The sequence below is a fragment of the Semicossyphus pulcher genome, unplaced genomic scaffold (assembly GCF_022749685.1).
Source record: "Semicossyphus pulcher isolate SPU_LCO1_2020_fin unplaced genomic scaffold, fSemPul1.0.p SCAF_28, whole genome shotgun sequence".
In the NCBI taxonomy this organism is placed as follows: Eukaryota; Metazoa; Chordata; class Actinopteri; order Labriformes; family Labridae; genus Semicossyphus; species Semicossyphus pulcher.
In genome coordinates this window covers 5945412-5966311 of record NW_027211702.1, presented here as the reverse complement: position 1 = coordinate 5966311, position 20900 = coordinate 5945412, and the positions used below count along the sequence as shown (strand labels likewise).

The window sequence follows — 20900 nt, the reverse complement described above, 5'->3', positions numbered from 1 at the left end:
TGGATTCAGTCTTATGTGTCTTAATGTAGATTTCAGTTTGTAGAGGAAACAAAGCTTTGATTTAAAGTGTAAAAGCTGCCAAATATTCCTTCTACAAAACCTGATGAGCCATCTAACTGGTAAAATCTAACACATAGTTTTTATGTTCACTTATTCTGATTCCCCACAAAAACACACCAATATACAAATCTACATTCTGTTTGCTGTGTTTGTAGTAGCAGTGAATTAAAATGGATTAGAGCACATCATCATTTTGTGAGATTTCTGCCTTTCTCTGCAGCTGTTGCCATGGGAAACGTGAAACAGCTGTGAGAACTAATTGGTTGTATCAGGTTTTTTGAGTTCGCCTTGTATTACCTGCAGACCAGATGCGTTCAAGGTTTGCCACATCTCATAAAAATGTAAAAATGTTCCACCCTCTGATCCATCTGGAGCTTTCTAGAAACGTGGACGGTGTCCTCAACTTCACTTTGGTCATGGCTGTAAATGTAGAGACACTGCAGAGGTCAGGAGAGCAGACGCACGTCTTCTGTGTGTTGAAAATGACATTTGGCTTTAGAGAGATAACTGTCAGTTAGAGTGGTTGTATGAATGTAACTGCTCACACCGTCCTGAGGGAATATTTTAGTTCAGCTCTTCAGTTTCTCCTCAAACGTCACATCTTGTTTACTGGGTGGTATTGATTGATTTCGACCTGTAATAACTACTGATAAAGAATCAGAATCAGAAACGGGGTTTATTGCCAAGTATAGGACCAGTACTTAGTAGTAGTAGTAGGACCAGTACTTGGCCCTAGGTCGTTTAGTACCGGACCGCGAAACCCAACAGACATCTGTGACATTCCAAACATACGCGGAGTCAGAACCGTCACATGGGCTGTGTGAAGTGTGCAACCACACAGGGCCTCACATCTCTAAAGACACTTCAAAAGTCGCCCAATTCAGCTGACGTGGCAACCCTGGCTCCACATCCCATGAAACTTTGCTCATGAAGCCTGATGCCGCTCTAAAGCTCTGTGTCTATCAGTGAAATATATGAACTACACAGCATATGGTCATATGACAGCCTGTGGAGAAGTTTATACTTTAACTGTGCGCAGAGATACGGACGGATCGCAACGTTATTGATTCAGGTATGAGCATCAGAACACACACAGGTCTGCGTCACATCTGCTCCTCTCCTAACGCCTGTCTCCTCCCCGCGTGGCGCGATAACGCTGATAAACTACGCGTGGATCACCTCCAGCTCATCTCAATCACAGCGTGTGCAGACGTATTTTATGCTTTATAAATGGTTTTCACGGAAATACGGGACCGACCACAACGCTATTAAGTCAGGGGCAGAGCCTGAGAAACACACAGATCATCACTGCGCTGCATGATTATAAACTGCTCTCTGGATCACATTATAAAGTCAGATAAACCTCTATGATCACACTATGGATCATCTGTGTCTGACCCGTGCCGTTCCTCTCACCCCCCAACCCCCCCTCCCCCCCCTCCTGGTGTGTCAAAAATAATAATAATAAATACAATTAATTTGTTTTGGTGATTTTGGGACAGAGCAATTACCACAGAATAAAAAAGTGTCACTGAACTGAAACTTGACCCTTTTGCACACTAATTAATCCACCAACTAAAGGAGAATTCCTATATTTTTAAACCCATGCAATGTATTTCTGGGAGGCAAATGCGTCCAATCAAATATGTCCATTTAAAGTTCTTGTTTTTTCCACTGACAGGCTCAGATTGTTATTCTAAGTGACGTTACACCGCTCTCTTCAAAGCCACCAGACTCCATTGACAAAGCAGTAATTTAACCTTGAAGGACACAGGAGTTGCTGGCTGCAATCATTGGTCATTTTTTTGTCTGTGTTTTAAAGAAATATTGTGTTGGATCAATAATAACTATTTTAAACTCAAGTCACACACAAACAAGCTAACCAACCGAGGCAGCAGAAAAGCAGCAGCTCCCATGTTCTGTGAGGTAAAACGACTGTTTCTGTCAGTGGAGTCTGGTGGCTTTGAAGAGAGCGAAATAACAGCTGGTTAAAAAAGCATCTTTAAAATGGTCTATCATCATAGCTCTTCTGTTCATAATGATGTCAGACACTTTTAGAGGAAAAGCTTTGATCCGGTACATTTACCTCAAACAATCACGCTGCAGACATTACAGAACAGTTTGCATCTTCTGGCTGAAGCAATCTACCGGAGCAATTCCAAAACTTTTACCTATTAGTCATTACACTGCTGCACCAATGGGAATGCTGACTCAGAGCATTTAGATGGATGCTGGTGGGGGTCCAGCTTTTGACATGCTGTATAAACAGCAGCAGCAGCAGGAGACAGAATAGCTTTTATTTGTGCAGAGTGGCAACAAAGCAGATGAACTGAACAGATCATTGACGCCGTACAGAACAAGTTTGTTGGATATTTTGCAGTGAGAAAAGGAAAAAGACAGGTGGAGGTGTAGCAGGTGTCAGATGTAGTAACGTGAGTCATGGCAGAACTGTCCTTGAATATCCAGTGAGGAGAAAGACGGGAAAAGGAAACAGAACAGAGAGAGAGCGAGAGAGAGGGAGAGGGAGAGAGAGAGAGAGAGAGAGAGAGAGAGAGAGAGGGGAGCAGGGGGAAGTTGCACACACACGCACACACACCTGCTCAGCTTTGTCACTACACCTGTTTCCTTCCTGTTAGTGTGCTGGTGGCGTTTCAGCTATAGAATAAAACAGAGTTCATTAGTGACTGTGACTGAAGAGAGGAGGAGGGAAGAGAGGAAGACAAAAAGGACGAGGGGGAAGAGGAATGACAGGAAGGAGGAGAGAGTTAAGAGAGGAGAGGAGGCGTCAAAGACGGTGAAGGTGGATGAAAGAAGAAGAGGAGGCAGTGGTAGAGGAATGGGGAATGAAGATAAAGAAAAGAAGATGGACGGGGGTGATGCAGGATATAAAGGAAGATATGAAGGAGGGCAAATGAGGAAGAAGAGAAGGAGTAAGAGACTACAGGGATGAAAAGGGGACGAGGAGAAAGGAGAGAAGGAAGAGGGGAGAGACTATAATGAGGTGGAAGAGGGTAGAGGAGAGGAAAGAGAGAGGGTAGTCGAGAGAGAGGAAGGATAAAGAGGATGGAGATAGGAGGAGGAAGAGGAGAGACGAAGATGGAGGAAAGGGTTGACGAGAGAAGAAAAGAAATATAATAAAGGTCGAGAAGGCAGACTGAAAAATGTGAAGAAGAAAAGGAGGAGGAGAGAGGAAGATGAGGGTGGGGGGAGAGTGGGAAGTGAGGAGGGCAGAGAGAAAGATGGAGAGGCTGATTAAGAGGAGAGAAGCGAAGGAGGGTGAGGCAGAGGATGACAAGCAGCGAGATAAACGACAGAAGATGATGTGGAGGGACACGGACGTTGTTAAATATTCATATGAGACTCAATGACAATTTGAAGAAGAGGAGGAGACAGTAGAGGAGAGGAGGAGAGAGGTGTGAGGAAGGAAAGGGCAGAGGAGAACGAGGTCTCACTGTACCAATGGGAGGAGAGGAAGAAGGATAGAGAGAGATAGACAGAGAGAGAGAGAGAGAGAGAGGAGACAGAAACAGAAGAGAGGATGTAAGAGAAGGGAGAAAGGAAGAGGGTAGCCATGACCACAGGAGGAGAGAGATGCTTCAGGAGGAACAGACAGAGGAGAAGAAGATGATGCGGGAAAGGGAGAGAAAGAAGGAGGAGTAATAAAGGCGATAAGGAGAAGAGGAGAAAATGAGATGGAGGGATGTGAGAGAGAGAGAGAGAGATGGAGAGATAGAGGGGGGAGTTAAAGGTCAGCAGGTCTTTCTCTTCATCTGCTGTTCTATCTCTGTAATTGATCTAGTCTTTTCCCATCAGCCCCCTGGCCTATCTATCTCACACACACACACATGCGCACACACTCAGCTAGTTAATACACTGCATCGCCGTGTGAGTGAATAATGTAAGTACAACACAATGGTGCTTTTATTATGTACTTACACAAGTGATTTATTCTGGAGTAGCACCGTAGCCGAGGGAGATAAGGATGAAAGGTCCGACTTTCTGTGGCATTCGGGTCTATCGATTCCTGTTAAAGACGACAATCTTTAAAAATAGCTCACAAATGTAACATTTAATTTGACCCCTTAAAAAATGAATCTCGCGTGGGCTGCTGCAAGAGATGCTGTGTTTCCTGTGTAAACTTAATCCTGTTTAAGTTTCTAAAATAAATACTGTAATAGCCAGAGCACGCATTCATTTTGCAACAGAAGGCTATTCGTACGTTTATTGATGGTGCCATAATGTTTTGTTAAGTGCTATTAAAACTGTGGTGACAACATTCGGGCAGCAGGGGGGGCTGTGTTCTGGCTGCTAAAGAAAATAGTTTGATAATCCTGTTTAAATTAATCCAGATTAATAACATAATAGCTACAAAATAATTTAAGAGAATTTACAAAGCATGTGAGGTGTACAGGTTTTAGTTACTGGATATGACGCATCACAAAATACTCCAAGAAACAACATCACAACATGCAAAACAAACTTTTTTTTAAGGACACAGTAATGATACATTTATCCATATTGAGGCAATAGATTTGTGGGATATGAAGCATGTGAAGACCAGTGTTGGGTAACTGTACTTACTTACTTAAAAGTAACTGAGAAAAGCGAAAAATTAAACTGCCTCTGCAACTCACGTTATATTGTCAGGACGGCGTGTAGCCTGCTGTACGTCTACTTTTGAATTAGCGTTGGGAATTATGGCTCTTTGAAGGGAGCCGGATCTTATGGCTCCATTCCCTTCTGAGAGCCGTTCAAAAGAATGTTTCATCGTTCTTTATGATACAGATCTGTACGACTAAAATGACGTCAACCAAAAAACAACAAACTTGCCGTTGGGTTATAATGTTGCTCACCGTCTGCACTATGTTGTGGGTACATGATTCCGCTGCATGTGACCTAGTACAGCGACGTTCCAGTTGAAAAAAGCTGCCTGTGGTAACTGGGCAGAAAGTGGAGTGGATCTCGGGCAGGAAGTGAGATTTGGGCATGACTATAAAAAGAACGGCTCTCACCTACGACTCGATTCCTGTCATTCGGCCAAAGAGCCGTTCAAAAGAATCGGATCGTTCGCAAACGTCACAACAATACTATGAATGTATCGACTCTACCGTCTCTGCGTCGCCTCGTTTACGGCCCATAATCTGTAGCTCTGCAGCCTGATAACAGGAGTGACAGACGCAGTATAACCTTTACAGCTCTTTATGATGCTAACAGTCTGATAGTGAACTGGGCAGAGGCATACAGTATTAGACACAGCTGTTTCCATGACAACAATACAACACAGGCTCTTAGTCCCACCAGTGTTGTGGAGCTGTGTTTAGCTGCAGATGCTTCTTCACATTTGAAGTCGAGCTCTTCACAGCTGACGAGCACTTCTGCTCCAGACACAGCTTACATTTCACCGTCATGTTGTTCTCGTCCCTTTCACCCAAACATTCAGAATAATGTGAATATTTACACAAAGTAAACGCTGTCCTCTCTGACATCTCGCTAGCTGAGTTAGCTAGCTACACATGCACACCTTCTGCTGGTCTGCAGCTACCTGCCAAGAAGGAGGAGAGAAACAGAACAGGTTACTGTTTATGGAAAAGTAACTAAATAACGGATTACTTGAATTGCAGAGCTATGTTACGTTACTTGTTACAACAACAAAGTAATCCAAGTACTCTAACCAATTACTTTGTAACAAATTACTGTTACATTACATTACATTAATGTCTACTAGTAATACAACTCCAGATAGTAAAGGAAATTATGACCAAACTTTGCTTTGCATCCAGCCTAGTTATCAGCTTTTACATTTCGCTTAGATTGGTTGTAAACACGTCTCGTGTCAGTGTGTCTTTACACGTGTTCTTCTGCCTGTGTTGGGATGAACTTGTGAAGGATTAAAGCATGAATCCAGGGCAGCAGGCTGACAGAGATAAAAGGATATCAGAGAAAAACACGGAGCATCCACAGGAACAGTTTTATCCCATTGATGAGGCGTTTACTGACTCTGCTGTTATAGGTCAACAAATGAGATCGAGAGGTCACTGGGGTTTGGGATGGTTTCACACTCTGCTACTTTCCAGGGAAAAAAAGGCACCTGATAAATTATAACAGATACCTGGCAGTGTGCGGCTCTTAGATGAGCTTTTATGGTCTCATTCAGAGTGAGAGTGGAAGGTCAAACAGTCACACTCGGTGTGTATTACACAGATAAAGGACCACGGTACACGTGCCGTTTGTCCTTTTTATTCCTACAATGTGAGTCTCAACAGGCACTTATGTGTGAAGAGAGATTTATGTTGCAGCTGAAATGCCAAACTGCAGAGTGGAAAAGAAAAACACTGAAAGGAAAGATGTTTTCAAGCACTTAATGAATACCTGCGCCAGATGTGACGGCCTTAAGAACGTTATTATGAAAAACGAATGTAAAAAAAAAACAGGTATGAATCATTAGCCCGGTGCCTGAACAGTTTCTTTAATGCTTGATAAAAGAATGGTATGTTCTGACTGTTGGATGATCACCTGTTAGCTGGTTGGCTGGTTATCTGGCTGCTGCTGGTGCATTCGGGTTAACTGCTCCTGTCCTGCTGTGATTGGGCCTCGCTGATGTTTTAAATGGAGGCGATCTAAAAATCTTTATTTGCCTGGAGGGGGTATTAAGTCGTCCCGAGGGCAGTAAGCGGTCGAAGGCTGATCCGACATGACCCCGTCTGGTCGGGTTAAAAGCTTTGACTGGACCAGACTGATATCGGATTTTCAGAATCTGGATCAGCAGGTTAAGACCTCTTTGGAGGGAGACATTCAGCATGTATGCTTAATTTCAAAATGAAAGACAGACAGAGGATCCTGTCGGGAGCTGGATTTTCAAAATAAAGTGTTGATAAACTTAAATTGATTGAAGATTATTTTGCATTTTATCATAAATGATTTACATGTTCTAATGTTGAGAGTGAAGAACAAAATTAAGTCACGCTGCTTCTTTAATTTCCAGCTGTTTTACCTTCATCAGGGTGGAATCTGAGGTTGTCGAGGTTATACAGTCAGTCAGTCATGTGGCTTTACAAGAGAAATATAAATCACTTTGAATACAGACCAAACAGCTACGACCATCCATCCATTATCTATACCGCTTATCCTGTTCAGGGTCGAGGGGCTGGAGCCTATCACAGCTGTCATCGGGCGAGAGGCGGGGTTACACCTCGACTGATCGCCTCTCAATCACAGGGCTGACACTCAGAGACCTTTCACTCTCACATTCACACCTACAGGCAATTTAGAGTCACCAATGAGCCTAACGAGTCTTTGGACTGTGGGAGGAAGCTACACAGAAACCTTCTAGCTATGAGGCGACAGCGCTAACCACTGCACCACAGTGCAGCACCAAACAGCTGCAACCAACGTTAAAAAATAATCGTACAAAAAACAAAAGTTGCTCTCCATCCATAAAAACAGAAACGTTCTTTCACCTGTGGCTGCAAAGACTGATTCTTTTCACATTTCATCATTTAACCCGGGCTGCACGGTGCCTTTTCAAAACATGTTTCACAAACTACAGTATTTCAACTTAACTCTGAACTGATATATAAATTAAATCCCCACTTTTGAAATAGTAAATATTCTTGGAAATAATGCAAGGAAACAATTAGTCAGTAAATTTGACAAACAGAAAAAAAAGGAATCAGCAACTGGCTGGATAAGCGACTGATTTTTCATTTTTCAAGTCAACTCTGGTTTAGCTTCTAACACGAGGATTGTCTGCTCGTCTTATGTACCAATAAATTGACCAGTTTTGGTCGAACAAAAAGAGTCACCTTTGGCTTCAGGAAGTTGTGATGTAATGTTTTACTATAGATCAATTGAGAAATCACGAACATAATCAACAGATTAGAATACATACTTATAATCATTGTTGCTAAAATCTCTACCAACATGGATGAATGTAGTCGTCAGGCTGTTCGATTAAAGATGATAAAACAAACATGTTTTCTGTTTGATGCTTCAGTTTATATTGGAGCTGTAGATGTTTAGTTTGTACCAGTTTCTCTGCATATCCGAGTAGTGATATTGTTGCAGGATCAGTGCATTAAAAAGAAAGGCCTCCACATTCACTGTAAATGGTGCTAATGCAGTTCAAGTACATGATGGCTTTGTGCATCGACACAAACCTTTCAGTTTAAGTGTGAGAAATATTTCCGCTGAGCCTTTATCAGTGTTCCACAGCGTGTTGAGGAGAGTATTGAATCTTTTTTTTGTTCAAACTGCAAAGACAAACTCTGCATGAATGCCACGCTCAATATAACACACTGAGAGACAGCGTGTCAGAGAGACATGCACTTGACTGTCACACACACATACGCAGAGATGGAGGCACTTAAGCCGGCCCACTCAGATGTAACAGTTTGTATAGGCGGACCGAACACGTCATTACACAGTGATCACAGAGTCTCAGCGGGATTTAAGTGCAGCCGTCACACTGTGAGGAGTGTATCGTGTCTTTGGAAACATGCAGACTGTGACAGCAACAACTCCAGTGTGTTTCAAGGAGTCATCTAACCTGATATCACACAGTTTGTTAACTTTGGATTTAAAATACATTTAACACTTAGCTTAAAATCCTCTGAGCTTTGTATTCCTGAGGAGCGTCTTTAAACCTTTTCCTTCGTTCATGCAGCCGGTTTCACTTCAACCTGCAGAAACGTATAACCTGCTGTTGACAGACTATCCATCACACTTAACATAAAGTCAGCTTTAATTTTAATCAGTTATAAGTACTGACTGAAATTCTGCTCTGCACTGCCAGGCAACAATAACTGAAAAAAATAAAAGCAGACATGAGGTTCATTGTGATGGATGAGGTTTCTGCAAGTCTCTATATTTCAATGCAGGCAGTTCACTAAATGAATGTGAGTCAGTGAATGTAGGAGGAACAAGTTAACAAACTGATTAAACTTTACAAAAAGATTCAAAAAATGTGATTCGGTACAAGGAAAGAGTAAGAACTGGCATGGTAATGAATCGTTTTGAGTACTTGTGTGTGGTGTTACTAGACAACAGACTAGGACATGTTGTCTTAATGTATCAGAAAAAGAGGGATACTTGGTGCTCACGGTAGCAGGGTGTTAAACTCCAGGTGAATGCCAGGTGCTCTTGAAGGCGAAAAAGTTAAATGTCGAAGGAGGGAAGCCACTGGGCTGGCCTGAAGAAAGGCCAGTGGCTTCCCTCCTTCGACTGTCTTAATGTATCATTGGGTCATGATTAGCTCGTGAATAATTGTGCATCAGAATGATAAATTCTTTCTTCATTGGTGCCCCCCAAACTTAAGGGATACATCATACTTTTTAAGTACTAAGTAACCCCTGATTACTCCATCTTTAGGACGACTAACATTCAGTAACGACTCATTGTTGATTCAGTATTTATCAGGTAAATCCTTCCTGATTTGTTTTATCATAGTTTTGTATACCATATTGTAAAGTATTACCCAGAAAACTGAAATTCATGAAGAGGTAAATGGTTGGCATCAATAAAAAATGATGTGATTCATGCCCTTCCTCCACTGGTTCGGTTCCACTGTTAAGTTTTAGCTGTCACGACATAATGATGCTGTCAAGGGGTGGAGTGTGGGCAGCAAGGACAAGCAGAAACACAGACAGAGACAGGAAGTCTGGTGCAACTCAATGATTTATTGTGCAACAGATAGCTTACATGCAGTGATCATACTCTCCGGGCCAAGCCGGTCACAGATAATGTTTGTTTACAAACGAGTCTGGTTCTGCTCGAGGTATCTGCCTGTTCAAATACAGGTTTACCTTACCACTGTTGCCAAGTGCTTGCTCATTGGTGGATTAAGTTGGGTCTCTGTTAATAATTGTACAAAGAGTGGTCTTTGGACCTGCTTTTGTTGTGATTTGGCGCTATATTAAAAAATCTTGATTCATTGAACTTACAGGTATTTAGGCTGGCACACGAGTAACAGATAACACACCTGGCCAACAGGGCTTTACCTATTTAGGTGGGCTTCTACTTGGGACGGGCTCAGAGATAGGACTTTTGAGTGAGTTTGTGTATACATCCAAATGGGCATATACATACATGGGCTAGAAATTGGTATACCATTAAAAGCATTGGTATGGTCTGAAGTGGGTTTCATTTTATCCATGTAGGACATCTAAGGAGGCAATCAAGGGGTTTTCATCAGCCCAGCAAGGCTTATGCATGGGGCCTGCATAGAAACTGAGGAAAAAAATTTCTGGGTCACTGTTGGGTGTGCCCTTTGGTTTTGCTGGCTGAAAGGTAGGTAGGAAGGCACACCTAGGTTCAACTGAACAAAAACTCTAAAGGAAAAACACAAAGCAAGACAGTAACAAAGCACATGACAGCTTAGGAAATAGGAGTGTAATGGAAACAGGCTAACAATATAACGGTTGTGGATCGGTTGTAATGGTAACACTAAAAACAGTGACTTGTAACTGCAAGCGCTGGATGTTTGTTATTTTAAAATGGTGGTGTTGAGCAGAAATCTTAAACTACAAAAACACATCTTCTGAAACCTTTGAGTTTCCACACAGATACTCTCATGGTCTTGTAACCTCTGTATTTTGTGTCTTTCAGGTATACGAGCAGGACGACCTTTCGGAGCAGATGGCCAGTCTGGAAGGGCTGATGAAGCAGCTGAATGCCATTACTGGCTCCGCCTTCTAACCCCTGACCCCAGCCCAGCCCTCAGCTATGGTCCAGTCTGGAACCCTTCTTCAAGCCTCGATGTCATCTGTTGTATATTCACTAAGGACGGCAACAGGTCAATCTGGGTTTGAAGACGTCCCTGTGGAATCAGACCTCCATCTGTGCTGGGTTTAATTTGTTTGGTCTCTACTGGTCTCGGGCCAATATCTACTGTTTGGGACCAGATTTGGATAGAAGGGAATTAAACAGAAGATACACACTACAGCAGCACAGCATCAACTCCAAGAACAGGACAAAGCTGGAGGGGCTTCTTAAGGAGTTCAAACTGAAACCCCACTAGACTCTTCAACCTCAACACAAAACTAGAAAAACCCAATGCCTAGCGCCTTGACTTAACGACACAGGATGACGGGATTATCACTAAAAAAGAAGACAGTTAATAATCCCCCTCCTGTTTCACTTCTTTGTGGTATTTATTAGCGTCCTCCTCCGCTGGGTTATCCACAACTCAGTTACTGTGACTGTACCTCACTTATTTGACATGATCGCTATTGGAGGTATTCCTTTCGTCTTTTATTTTAAGTTTGGGTATTCCAACTTTGTGCAGTCATGGGATGTGTAAATGGGTTGAAAATGCTACCAGAACTTACTCTAAGAAGTTGAAAACACATTCTCAGCCACCAAAGTTTTACCGGTACTTTATTTTACTCACCTGGATCCGAGGTTGCCTGTTGTGCTGACATGAGGCGATCCTCACTGGTATTTTTTATTATGCTCAATATCTGTCTTTTTCCACTCAACAAAACAGTAAGATTTCACTGAAACAAACATCACTCACATCAATTGCAGCCCTTCCACCACTGGATCCTGGGTTTGAAAAAACCAAAAGGGATTCAAATGTGATTTTGGCAGGATAGAACCAAGTGTGAGGACCTACTAGACCAGTCTGAACTGCCTGGATCTGTATCCAGCTGACTCTACTCTTACAGGACTGTATAGAAACCTCTATAGACTCCCACAGTCTGTTGCTGCTCTTGTCCAAGCCTTTACTCACCCTAACCTATACAAACTTCAGTCTGTACCAACAAGGACTTGTGTCAGTGCCAAATTATCATCCTTGAAAGATATTGTGACCTTCATTATTTTTGGTTGTTGTTCAAGGAGGGCTTTGGCCCAAACATGGACTGGAAGTCAATGAAAGCTGTGGGATGATCTGTACGGAACAAATGTTACAAGAAATCTGGATTTGGTTGGACTCATCCCATCCTGGACAGAAGAAGTTAGGCTTTGGATGGAACGCGGTGGTCGATCCTTTTGAGAAACCTGTTCAACTTTGGTCTTAACACCAAATTCACAATTCATCAGATTGCACTGTATGTATTTCACATTCAGTCCATCGCATCAAATCCTGAAATACAGTAACAGTTTGGGACTGCTCATGTGTCAACCTAATATTATAGAGGCACATTCTCTGAAGCAAGTTTACAGGAAAAAAATACAGGAGCACTGCCAATACATAATATGATATCTTAATCACAAGACAGGAGTTTATTATCTTACTACATAATGAAGCGTCTGATCCTTGGATCAATGTCTCAATTATAAGAACTCAGAAACAGAATGTTAAATTCTTCACAAAAATTAACGTCATGTTATCTTGGATAGCAAGATCATGAAATCGGGATATTGGGGAAAAAAATGTCAACTAAATGTTGTACACAAAAAATAATACAGGTACAAAAGCTTCTGTGAAAATAGGAACAAATTCAAATTTGGTGTTACTATGATCGAAGAAGAGCGTCAAGGATCGAGTTATTATTTTTCTTGAGATTAGCGATGGTAGTTGGGCAGCCGATGGTAAGGATGATACTGAGAATGATTTCTACCATTGTTTATTTTTTCACTTGCAAATTTGCAATGTGTTTGACTGAAGGTGTGTGTGTTGTATTCGGACGTACTTTTGAGGAAACCATATTTATTTTTCATTAGATACACATGTACCTCCGTCAACCTTGATCGCCCACATGGGGAAAATTTGCAAAACCGCCAGCTTCACTTTGAGTTTACTTCAGGGCGTTTATACGAAAACAAGAAAAAGTTACAAAAACATGACATAAATAATACATATTCCACAAAGTATTTTTTTACATTTGCTGTCCTGTCAAAAGTGTTTTAATCAGGTTTTTCTTTAAAAGTCATGAGCCACCATGAAACTAGATAACACTCAGCCTCAAAGTTTGATTCAAATTCACTTATTAACTGCTACGAAGCAAATATTTTTTAAGTTTTTAGTTTTACTTACTTTAAAGTGGAATGAAGAAACATTCACAGTGAGGAAACATGCAACTTTTCAAGGTCAGTCAGGACGACAGAGCTTAGAGCATCCGCCTTTCAGTTTTATAAATTAAGTAGATTTGTATTCACAGCAGGAAAGAAAGAAACTAGTGTGAGAATAAATGGGTTGTTAAGGGAGGCTTGATTTTTTAGTGTTTGCGGAGAAGTTTGTGAGATGTTGAAGGAGCCAGGTGAACAGTATGAAAGCATCCTAACCAATTGTTCTGTTCTTCAGACATCAAATTGTGTTTTCAGTCTATTTAAGTGATCTGCCAATTGGGAAAAGATTACTTTTTTATACTATAGCAGCAATCAATTTTCCAAATATCAGTCCTTATTTTAGCGGCTCATAAATCTAGAGGGACAGAGTTGGGAATAATTTGAGTTACCTCCATCATTTTAAAAAAAAGGTTTAGAGGCACAGCGTGTGACTAAACGACTTGTGAAGATGGATATTTTTTAGAGTGTGCAGAAAGGCAGGAACTTAAAATGACAAATGATTCATTAATCGGCTTAGGGAAAAAACAGGCCATCAGTATGCTCCATATTTGACTGTGTCACCTAAGTCACCATATTGTAATTTTCAGACCTTTATCTTTGTGTGATGAAAGGAGAAAGCCTCGGGGAGGCAGAGAGAGCGGAGGCAGAGGAGGTGAATTGATATTCAGAGGTGGTTTGTATGAGCGCGCGAGGGCACGGAGGAATGAGGCCGGGAATTCATTATAACGCCGTTTCAAATATTATGATTCAAGCTCACGCTCGCTGGGTCGTTACAGCTGAGGGGGAAAGTCTCGGGGACGGAGGGGATGGAAAGGTAACGTCTCTGCAGAACGAGCGCGGGGACGAAAGGTGAGGGAACGCAGGCAGGCGGGCGGCGTGGGGATCAAACTCATCAGCTTGTTCTGGGAGACACATCCAGTCAGAGCCGAGTGTTTTCATTCTGCTCCGAGTTGCACTTCTCCATCAGAAAGCAAAGCTGAGCTAAAGACAGATGGAATAATCTCTCTGCCGGGCCAGGCTGAAATTTGATTTAAAGAAAGAAAATCTGCTTTGAACAGTTAATGCCACATTACACATTGACTCTAGAGATTTCCCCTTCTTGGTGTCAAAAGATCCAAGCTGATGAAACGATCATAGTAAAAGAACATACTGCTGCTCTTACCCATTTCAGCCCATTAGATTTAAAATGTAATAAGTCTTCAGTGACTTTTTCTAAATCATCCATTAGTTTTTCGATGTTTTCCTTCCTTCCCTGCAGCCGTTCTTTGAGGTAATTTACATGAAAATTGAATGAGGAAGACTTAAAGTTAGTCTTGTTCCAGGCCTCTAAATCACCACCCACATCCCACCTTGTAGGCGGAATTTGGAATGAGAGCAACTTCACTCGAGATCCCAGCACAAATGTCAACAGGCGTGGATGAGATGAAATCCTAACATTTCTGCTCCCAGCATTACGGGGACGGATACATCACTTTCCAATGCTCGGGTTGGCCAAACAGCGCCGCATCCGCACGACGTCAAACTAACCGTTAATCCAACGTTGGCAACATTTAGGCAACTTCAGCCTAATCACTGTTATGAGATTATGTTGAGCAACTGACAGGAGCGACTATTTCATAAAACCTCCCTGTTAGGTTGGAAGACGCTCTGTCATCTTAGATTTAAGTGTCATCTGTTGAACCAATCGAACGGGAGCTTTGACTGGAGCTCTTTCGGTTACATCATCTCGTCGCCTGCTCTCTTCTGCAGAGGCTTTATGGCAACTCACTTGAGAACTGGTCCCACCAACTGCTTACCTCATTGCTCCAGTGATGGATGGAAATACACATTGATCTGTGTTTGAGTTCTTTACGGCCACTATGTTCCTCTCAACTGAGCCTCGAGTAAGTCTGGGTCCAAATTACAAATAGATTCTGTTTGGGTGCTTTTAGATCATGGTGCGTCTACAGTCTGTGCATCAATATGTGTATAACCCAAGCATACTCCATCAACAATAACAAATTAACAGATGCACACTGGGTTACAACTTTCAATTTCTCCCTTTTGGGTCCAAAATTTGAGTCCCCTGAAGCCCTCTTGTTTCAAGTCTCTGCGAGTTGATTTTCACGGAAATGAACGGCTGCCTGGAAGGAAGGAAATTGAAGTTAAACTGTTGAAGGATTTAGGGGATTTTCAGGAGTATGTAATGGTCACAAGTCTTCTATTTTGAGAGCAAAAAAAGGACAAAAAGACTCCAGTTCAGTCCAGTTTGGATGTGACATTTGATGATTTATAAATCAGTTAGGTGCTGTCCCTGCAGCTGATATTCTCCTGCCTAAACAACAACATACTCGGATTGCCAATGACTCCAATCATGACGCCCAAAACGACACATTTGACTGTGAAAGAGTGCCATAGCTAGCCATGGGTTCCAAGTGTTTGTCTGTTAGTCTAACGTTGTGAACCGCAGGAAGTCGCAGGATAAGACTCAGACCTCCTCGGTTATGTTTGAAAAAGGGTACAAAAGTTACATCACCAACGCATGTTACGTTACGTTACGTTAGAGACCTGAGTAAATTACGTTACCGACTTTCGCTCTTAATGCTCCTTCACCTGACTTCCTCTCAGCCCTCGTACAGTTACTGAGAATTCAAACACCTTCTTGCCCAGAGAAGCGATGGCGCCATAACTTCGGGAGGATTTAAGTTACATATGAATCACTGCTCAAGACTTCTGACTGAAACACACAAGCTATCCTGTCCCTCATAAACACCAGCTAACCGTCTCTGAAACACAACGTGTCAATCATTTTATCCATCATCGTTCATTTGCTTTTATGACTTTTTGTTGCCGTCGAGATAAACCAGACATCCTACGTGCCTTTACTTTTCACGAAGCGTTATGTTACGTTCTCTGTACTCCGTCACTTTGTTTGAAGTCTTTGTGAAACGTTCAAATGTGCTCTGTGTTGTTAATTTGTTCGTCCTGCACGGCCGACACACGGGCAGCAGATGAGACGGTCCGCTCTGCTGAAGAGTTTTCCTAAAAGAGTTCCTTTTAAACAGAGACACCTGAAAGAGAACACGTTCTTTAACTTCAGTGAGGAGTATGCAGCGTTTCACGAGCGGCATCAGAGGACACAGCCAGTGATGATAGGATCGTTCTGTAGCTGAAATATCAAAGATCACATCCCCAAAGCTGCACATGTGTGTCCGTCTAAATGTCTTTGAGCCAGATGCAAAAGTCCCAGCCAGCTCTGTAGAAAACATCCTGATCCTTATAAATCACTTGTTCTCTGATTCAAACGAAATCTTTTCAAACGCTGATTATACTCTGTCGGTTGAGTGAGATTGTTTCACTTGATTTTGCCGTCTAGAAAGACGGTTCACAAGCAGGTGAAGTAAAGCCTCATATGTCTGTCAGGCAGAGCAAAGAATTAGGGATACAATCCAAAGAATCATCAATGTGTTTCATGGTTGTGTTACTATTGAGCAGTAAAACTTTTGCATCACACAACTGGAACAAAATGCTGACGTCTCTACTACTTAACGTTGACAGAAATCAGTGTCCGTTTAAAAGCAAGTGAATTAAGTAAAAACGTAAAAATGTAAAGTACAACTGTGATTCAAACATCCATAAATACGTAACGTTAAATTGATTATTCAGTGCGAGTAAAAAGCAGAATGTGCAGCTTCATTCTGTCAGCTGTGAAGTCTAAACACAGAAACTTAAAGCGACCCAGGAGCAGCTGAACGGACTTCAGTTTCTCTCATTTCAGCAGACGTGATTTTCTTTTTGTTTTTTTTGTCTCAGACCAAACTTCTCGTCTCCGTCTGGAAACAATTCTCACATTCTCGCCCCGACCTCCGACCTCCGACCTCCGACAGACACGTTGTTGTTTTTTTCACGTTGTTTCTCTCGTTGGCTCTACATGTGTATTTTACTGTGGAGAAAGGCGTCGCTGCAGCAGAACTACATTACAGAACGCTGCTTTTTTACAGTGTACAGTTCCACTAGAGTAGTAGTAACTTTTTTATAATCAAATTTAATATATTATTATTATTGTTATTATTATCACTTTATTTTGAGTGCTCTTTAAAACTATTATTTATAACGTGATATTTCTGCAAATGTAAATTTAGTTTAGCAAAGAACAAAAAGAAGAAGAGGACCGAAGCGCCGTTTTTTCTCTTCATTTGTTGCCTTAAAAGGTGTTTTTTTTATAATATTGTAGAAATTTAATTTACATTCAGCTGTTTTTTTCCACGTTGGGTCACTCTGAGGACACACAGTCACCATCACCTTGTTTTCAGTCTGAAACCTGTCGATTGATCACATCTATGCAGTTATCCTTTATAGCTATGAGCTGTATATAGTGACAGACATATCACCGCGGTCTGTGACCCTTCAAGGACAGGAGGTCTAACGCCTTACCTGTCTCCGGAGCAAGGAAATCCTTATTTGGGCAAAGAGGGCGGAGCCTGGTTGGCGTTGAGGTGGTGTTTGTAGAATCCTTTAAAACTTTACGTTCCTTACGTGACGCTCTGACGTCAGAGTGAAGTCTGTGAAAGAGTCAACATTGTGATTTTTACGAAGTTACAGATTGTCAGATGAATGTTTTTTTCATCTGAGGAGGTCAAATTAAACAACAGACCTCAAACATATCATCTTTTAAACTTCTAAAACTCTGTTCAGACCAAAACGGAGAAAAGTCTGTTCTTACTTCACATCAGAAATGGTCGAAAAGTTGAGTGCAGACCTGACAAAGCATAACAGCAGACTCATTTTATCGATCTGCACATGATGTCGTTATTTCAGTCTTCTTTTCACTCATTTTTTGCCAGAACTGTTTATATGGAGAGGCTCTCCACAGCTGAGAAATCCTGGTAGCTAACAGCTCATCACACTGAGCACTGGTCAGCCTCAAGTAGCTGGAAGCAGCAGGAGAGTTAATTCAAACATAGTTCCTGAAGGAGGAGGAGAAATAATGTCATGAACCAAGACAGGAAGTATCCGGAAGGGCCAATATTCACAGGTCGTGTTTAACCGGCTAAAATAATTATATAGATCCCACTTTGAGTAAGTAACACTCTGCTTTTGGTCTGAACACAGCTTTACTTATCCTTACACATGCTACTCATCTGCAAACTAATATGATATAACTGGCGACTTTATATCAGCCAATGACATCATTCAGCTGTGGTTTTTAGACATGGTGCATGTTTCTGTTGCAGCAGATGATCACTAGTTCCTTGAATGCACCACCAATCACAGTACCAAAAACAGCCCGTGATCTCAAATGCATCACAACAACATCTTTGACCATAAAACTACACTTTAACGGAAAATAGATACAACTCTTTGGAACATCCTCTGCAGGAAGGTGAAAACGCTTCGTCCTCCGTTGACTGAAACACACCAGGAACGCCCTCTAAAAACACCTCGCCCTCTATCTGTAGCCTCGTCCTGTGGTGACTGTGTGAGACTCAGAAACACCAGCCAGACCTGATAAGGTGGAAAGTGGGGAGCCTCTGCTCCCACATTTCAAAGAGAAACTCGACTTCATTAACTTCTTTCTTTGGGGCGCTTCACTCCTGTGTGGGAACCATTGAGGATCAAAAAAGGGACAAATTACACGGTCAGAAAGACGAAGGGAAGTTGGTCAGGGATGTGCTGACTTTGAAAGTGGCCTGATGCTGGTGTGAAATCGACTCTGTACTCCCCAGCACAGACGGCTTCAGCCCGACGGCTTAGAAAAGAAAATAATGGGCAAGAAAAAACTAAGAAATGATTTGGGCCTCATCTCATCGGGTGAAAGGGGCCAAATTAAAACTGCCCTTATCTCCTCTCACGCAGACAATTACTTCATTTCCAGAACATCATTGTTCGACAGACGAGCCGGCAGCCGGACGGCTCTGAGTAAATACTCCGTCCTCTGAAAAAACGTCCAATCCTAGAGTCATTATAACCAAATTAGCTTAGTGACTGCAATATTTAAGAGTGTACATTTTGTTCATTTGAGTGAAGGAGAGAAAAGATGACGGTGATGGTGATGATGACGACGTGTCTCGGATGACGTAAAGCGCAGTTTCTATCCACAATGTTGTATACAATTGCTGGTTTTGTAATGCACTGTAGAACAGTCCCATGGTCCTTTTTTATAGAAATGTTATTTCAATGGTGCATTCTTTTTGTTTGATAAATAAAGTTTTGATACAAAAGCAAACGTGCCGTCGGCTGTGTGTTCATTCAAACATGTTACAGCAGAGAAAAGTGTTCACGGGGGTTCATGGAGCGTGTGCATGTGAACATAGTGACAGTGGAAGGTCCTGACAGTGTCCCCAACAGGCTGCAGTGACCATTACAGCCACGGTCTTAAGGTGTTGATCAGAACAAATAAACTGATGATTCTGTTAAAGGAGAAGTTCAGTGTTTTTAAACCTGGGCCCTATTTGTACAAATGTGTGTTTCGAAATGACTCATAGGTACAAAAAGTTTTGGAATTGGTCCAGCAGGTAGCTTCCGCCGTAGCCGCAGTACGGACCGGGGCAACTGCGCATAGTACGTCCACAGGAAACGTCCGTGTTTCTGGATACATAAAAAGGATCTTACTCTTTAAAAAAAGGACGATCTTTGTAAGGATATTTTCTGTAATGTTGTCGGGCAGCTGGGGTAACAATCTGAGCCTGTCAGCAGCAAAAACAAGCACTTTCTGTGGACGTACTTTTTTTAATGTATTTATTTTTATTGCCATATGCCAGACAGTACATTAAAAAACAACAAACAACAACAAAAACAAGGAAATACTAACAGGGCAGGGAACACAGAGCGCAGGCCATTTAACATTAAGTAATACAAATGATGTTATTGTGGTATTGTGTGTTCATTTGTGTGTGTGTGTGTATGTGTGTACGTGCGTGCATGCATGTGTGCATGTGCGTGCATGTGTGGAGGGGAGGGTGAGAGGATCAGTGATAATCAGTAGTGGGATTGATACTGATGATGCTCGTAATTATTGTGAAAAAAGTTGAAATAATAATGGTGATGTCAGTCAAGATCAATCAATATCAGTGATATTTCTAGTACAAATCTCTATATAAATAAATAAAAAATAAAAATAAAGTCAAGTGTCGAGTGCTGCCCCATCTACTGGTACTTGACGTACTTTGATCGGGCGCAGTTGCCCCGGTACGGCGGAAGCTACCTACTGGACCGATTCCAAAACTTTTTGTTCCTATGAGTCATTTCGACACACACATTAGTACAAACAGGGCCCAGGTTTAAAAATACCAAACTTCTCCTTTAATCTCAACCTCTTGGAGCTGCTTACAGAAGAGTTTTAGGGCCTTTCATAAGTGTTGAGAGTTAAGTTGAACTCTGTTCAGCCCAGAATGAGTCAAAGCAAAAGGAGGGAGATTCTGTGGGATTTTTTTTTTCTTTTTCTAAAGTAAATTAAAGTGGAAATGTCCAAAACTGAAGCTGTAATGTCAAAAATAAAGTTGAACTCTCAGTAATAGAGCGAGGTATTTTTAAAAAGCATGAAGAATTTGACCTTTATTCTCAAACTGCAAAATAAAAATCCTCCTCTTTTGATGAACTTTTCCTTGTACCCGGTACTCGCACTGAGAGATCGACTTTCTTTTCCACGTCTAACTTTGTTCTTGAAGTGCAAAATTAAAAATAAATCCTCTTCCTTTTATTTTTTTTATGCCTGGCTTAACTTAAAGGGATAGTTTATTTTAAAGTAGGGGTATATGAGGTACTTATAAATAGTAGATATGCAAAACCAACACCGAATAATCCATCTAGACTCTTTTGCTTGCGCTTCACGAAGGAGACTAGAGGATACTTTT

The 20900-nt window shown here is 41.7% G+C and overlaps 1 protein-coding gene across 1 annotated transcript in view; it reads left to right on the top strand.

Moving 5' to 3' along the window:
• The window catches only part of dcc (DCC netrin 1 receptor), a 291775-nt gene extending 281023 nt beyond the window's left edge, over positions 1-10752 (top strand). The window contains exon 29 of the mRNA XM_069677215.1: positions 10663-10752. Within this exon, the coding sequence (XP_069533316.1) occupies positions 10663-10752 (90 nt within the window). The remainder of the gene's footprint in view (positions 1-10662) is intronic.
• The last annotated feature ends 10148 nt before the right edge of the window (positions 10753-20900 follow it).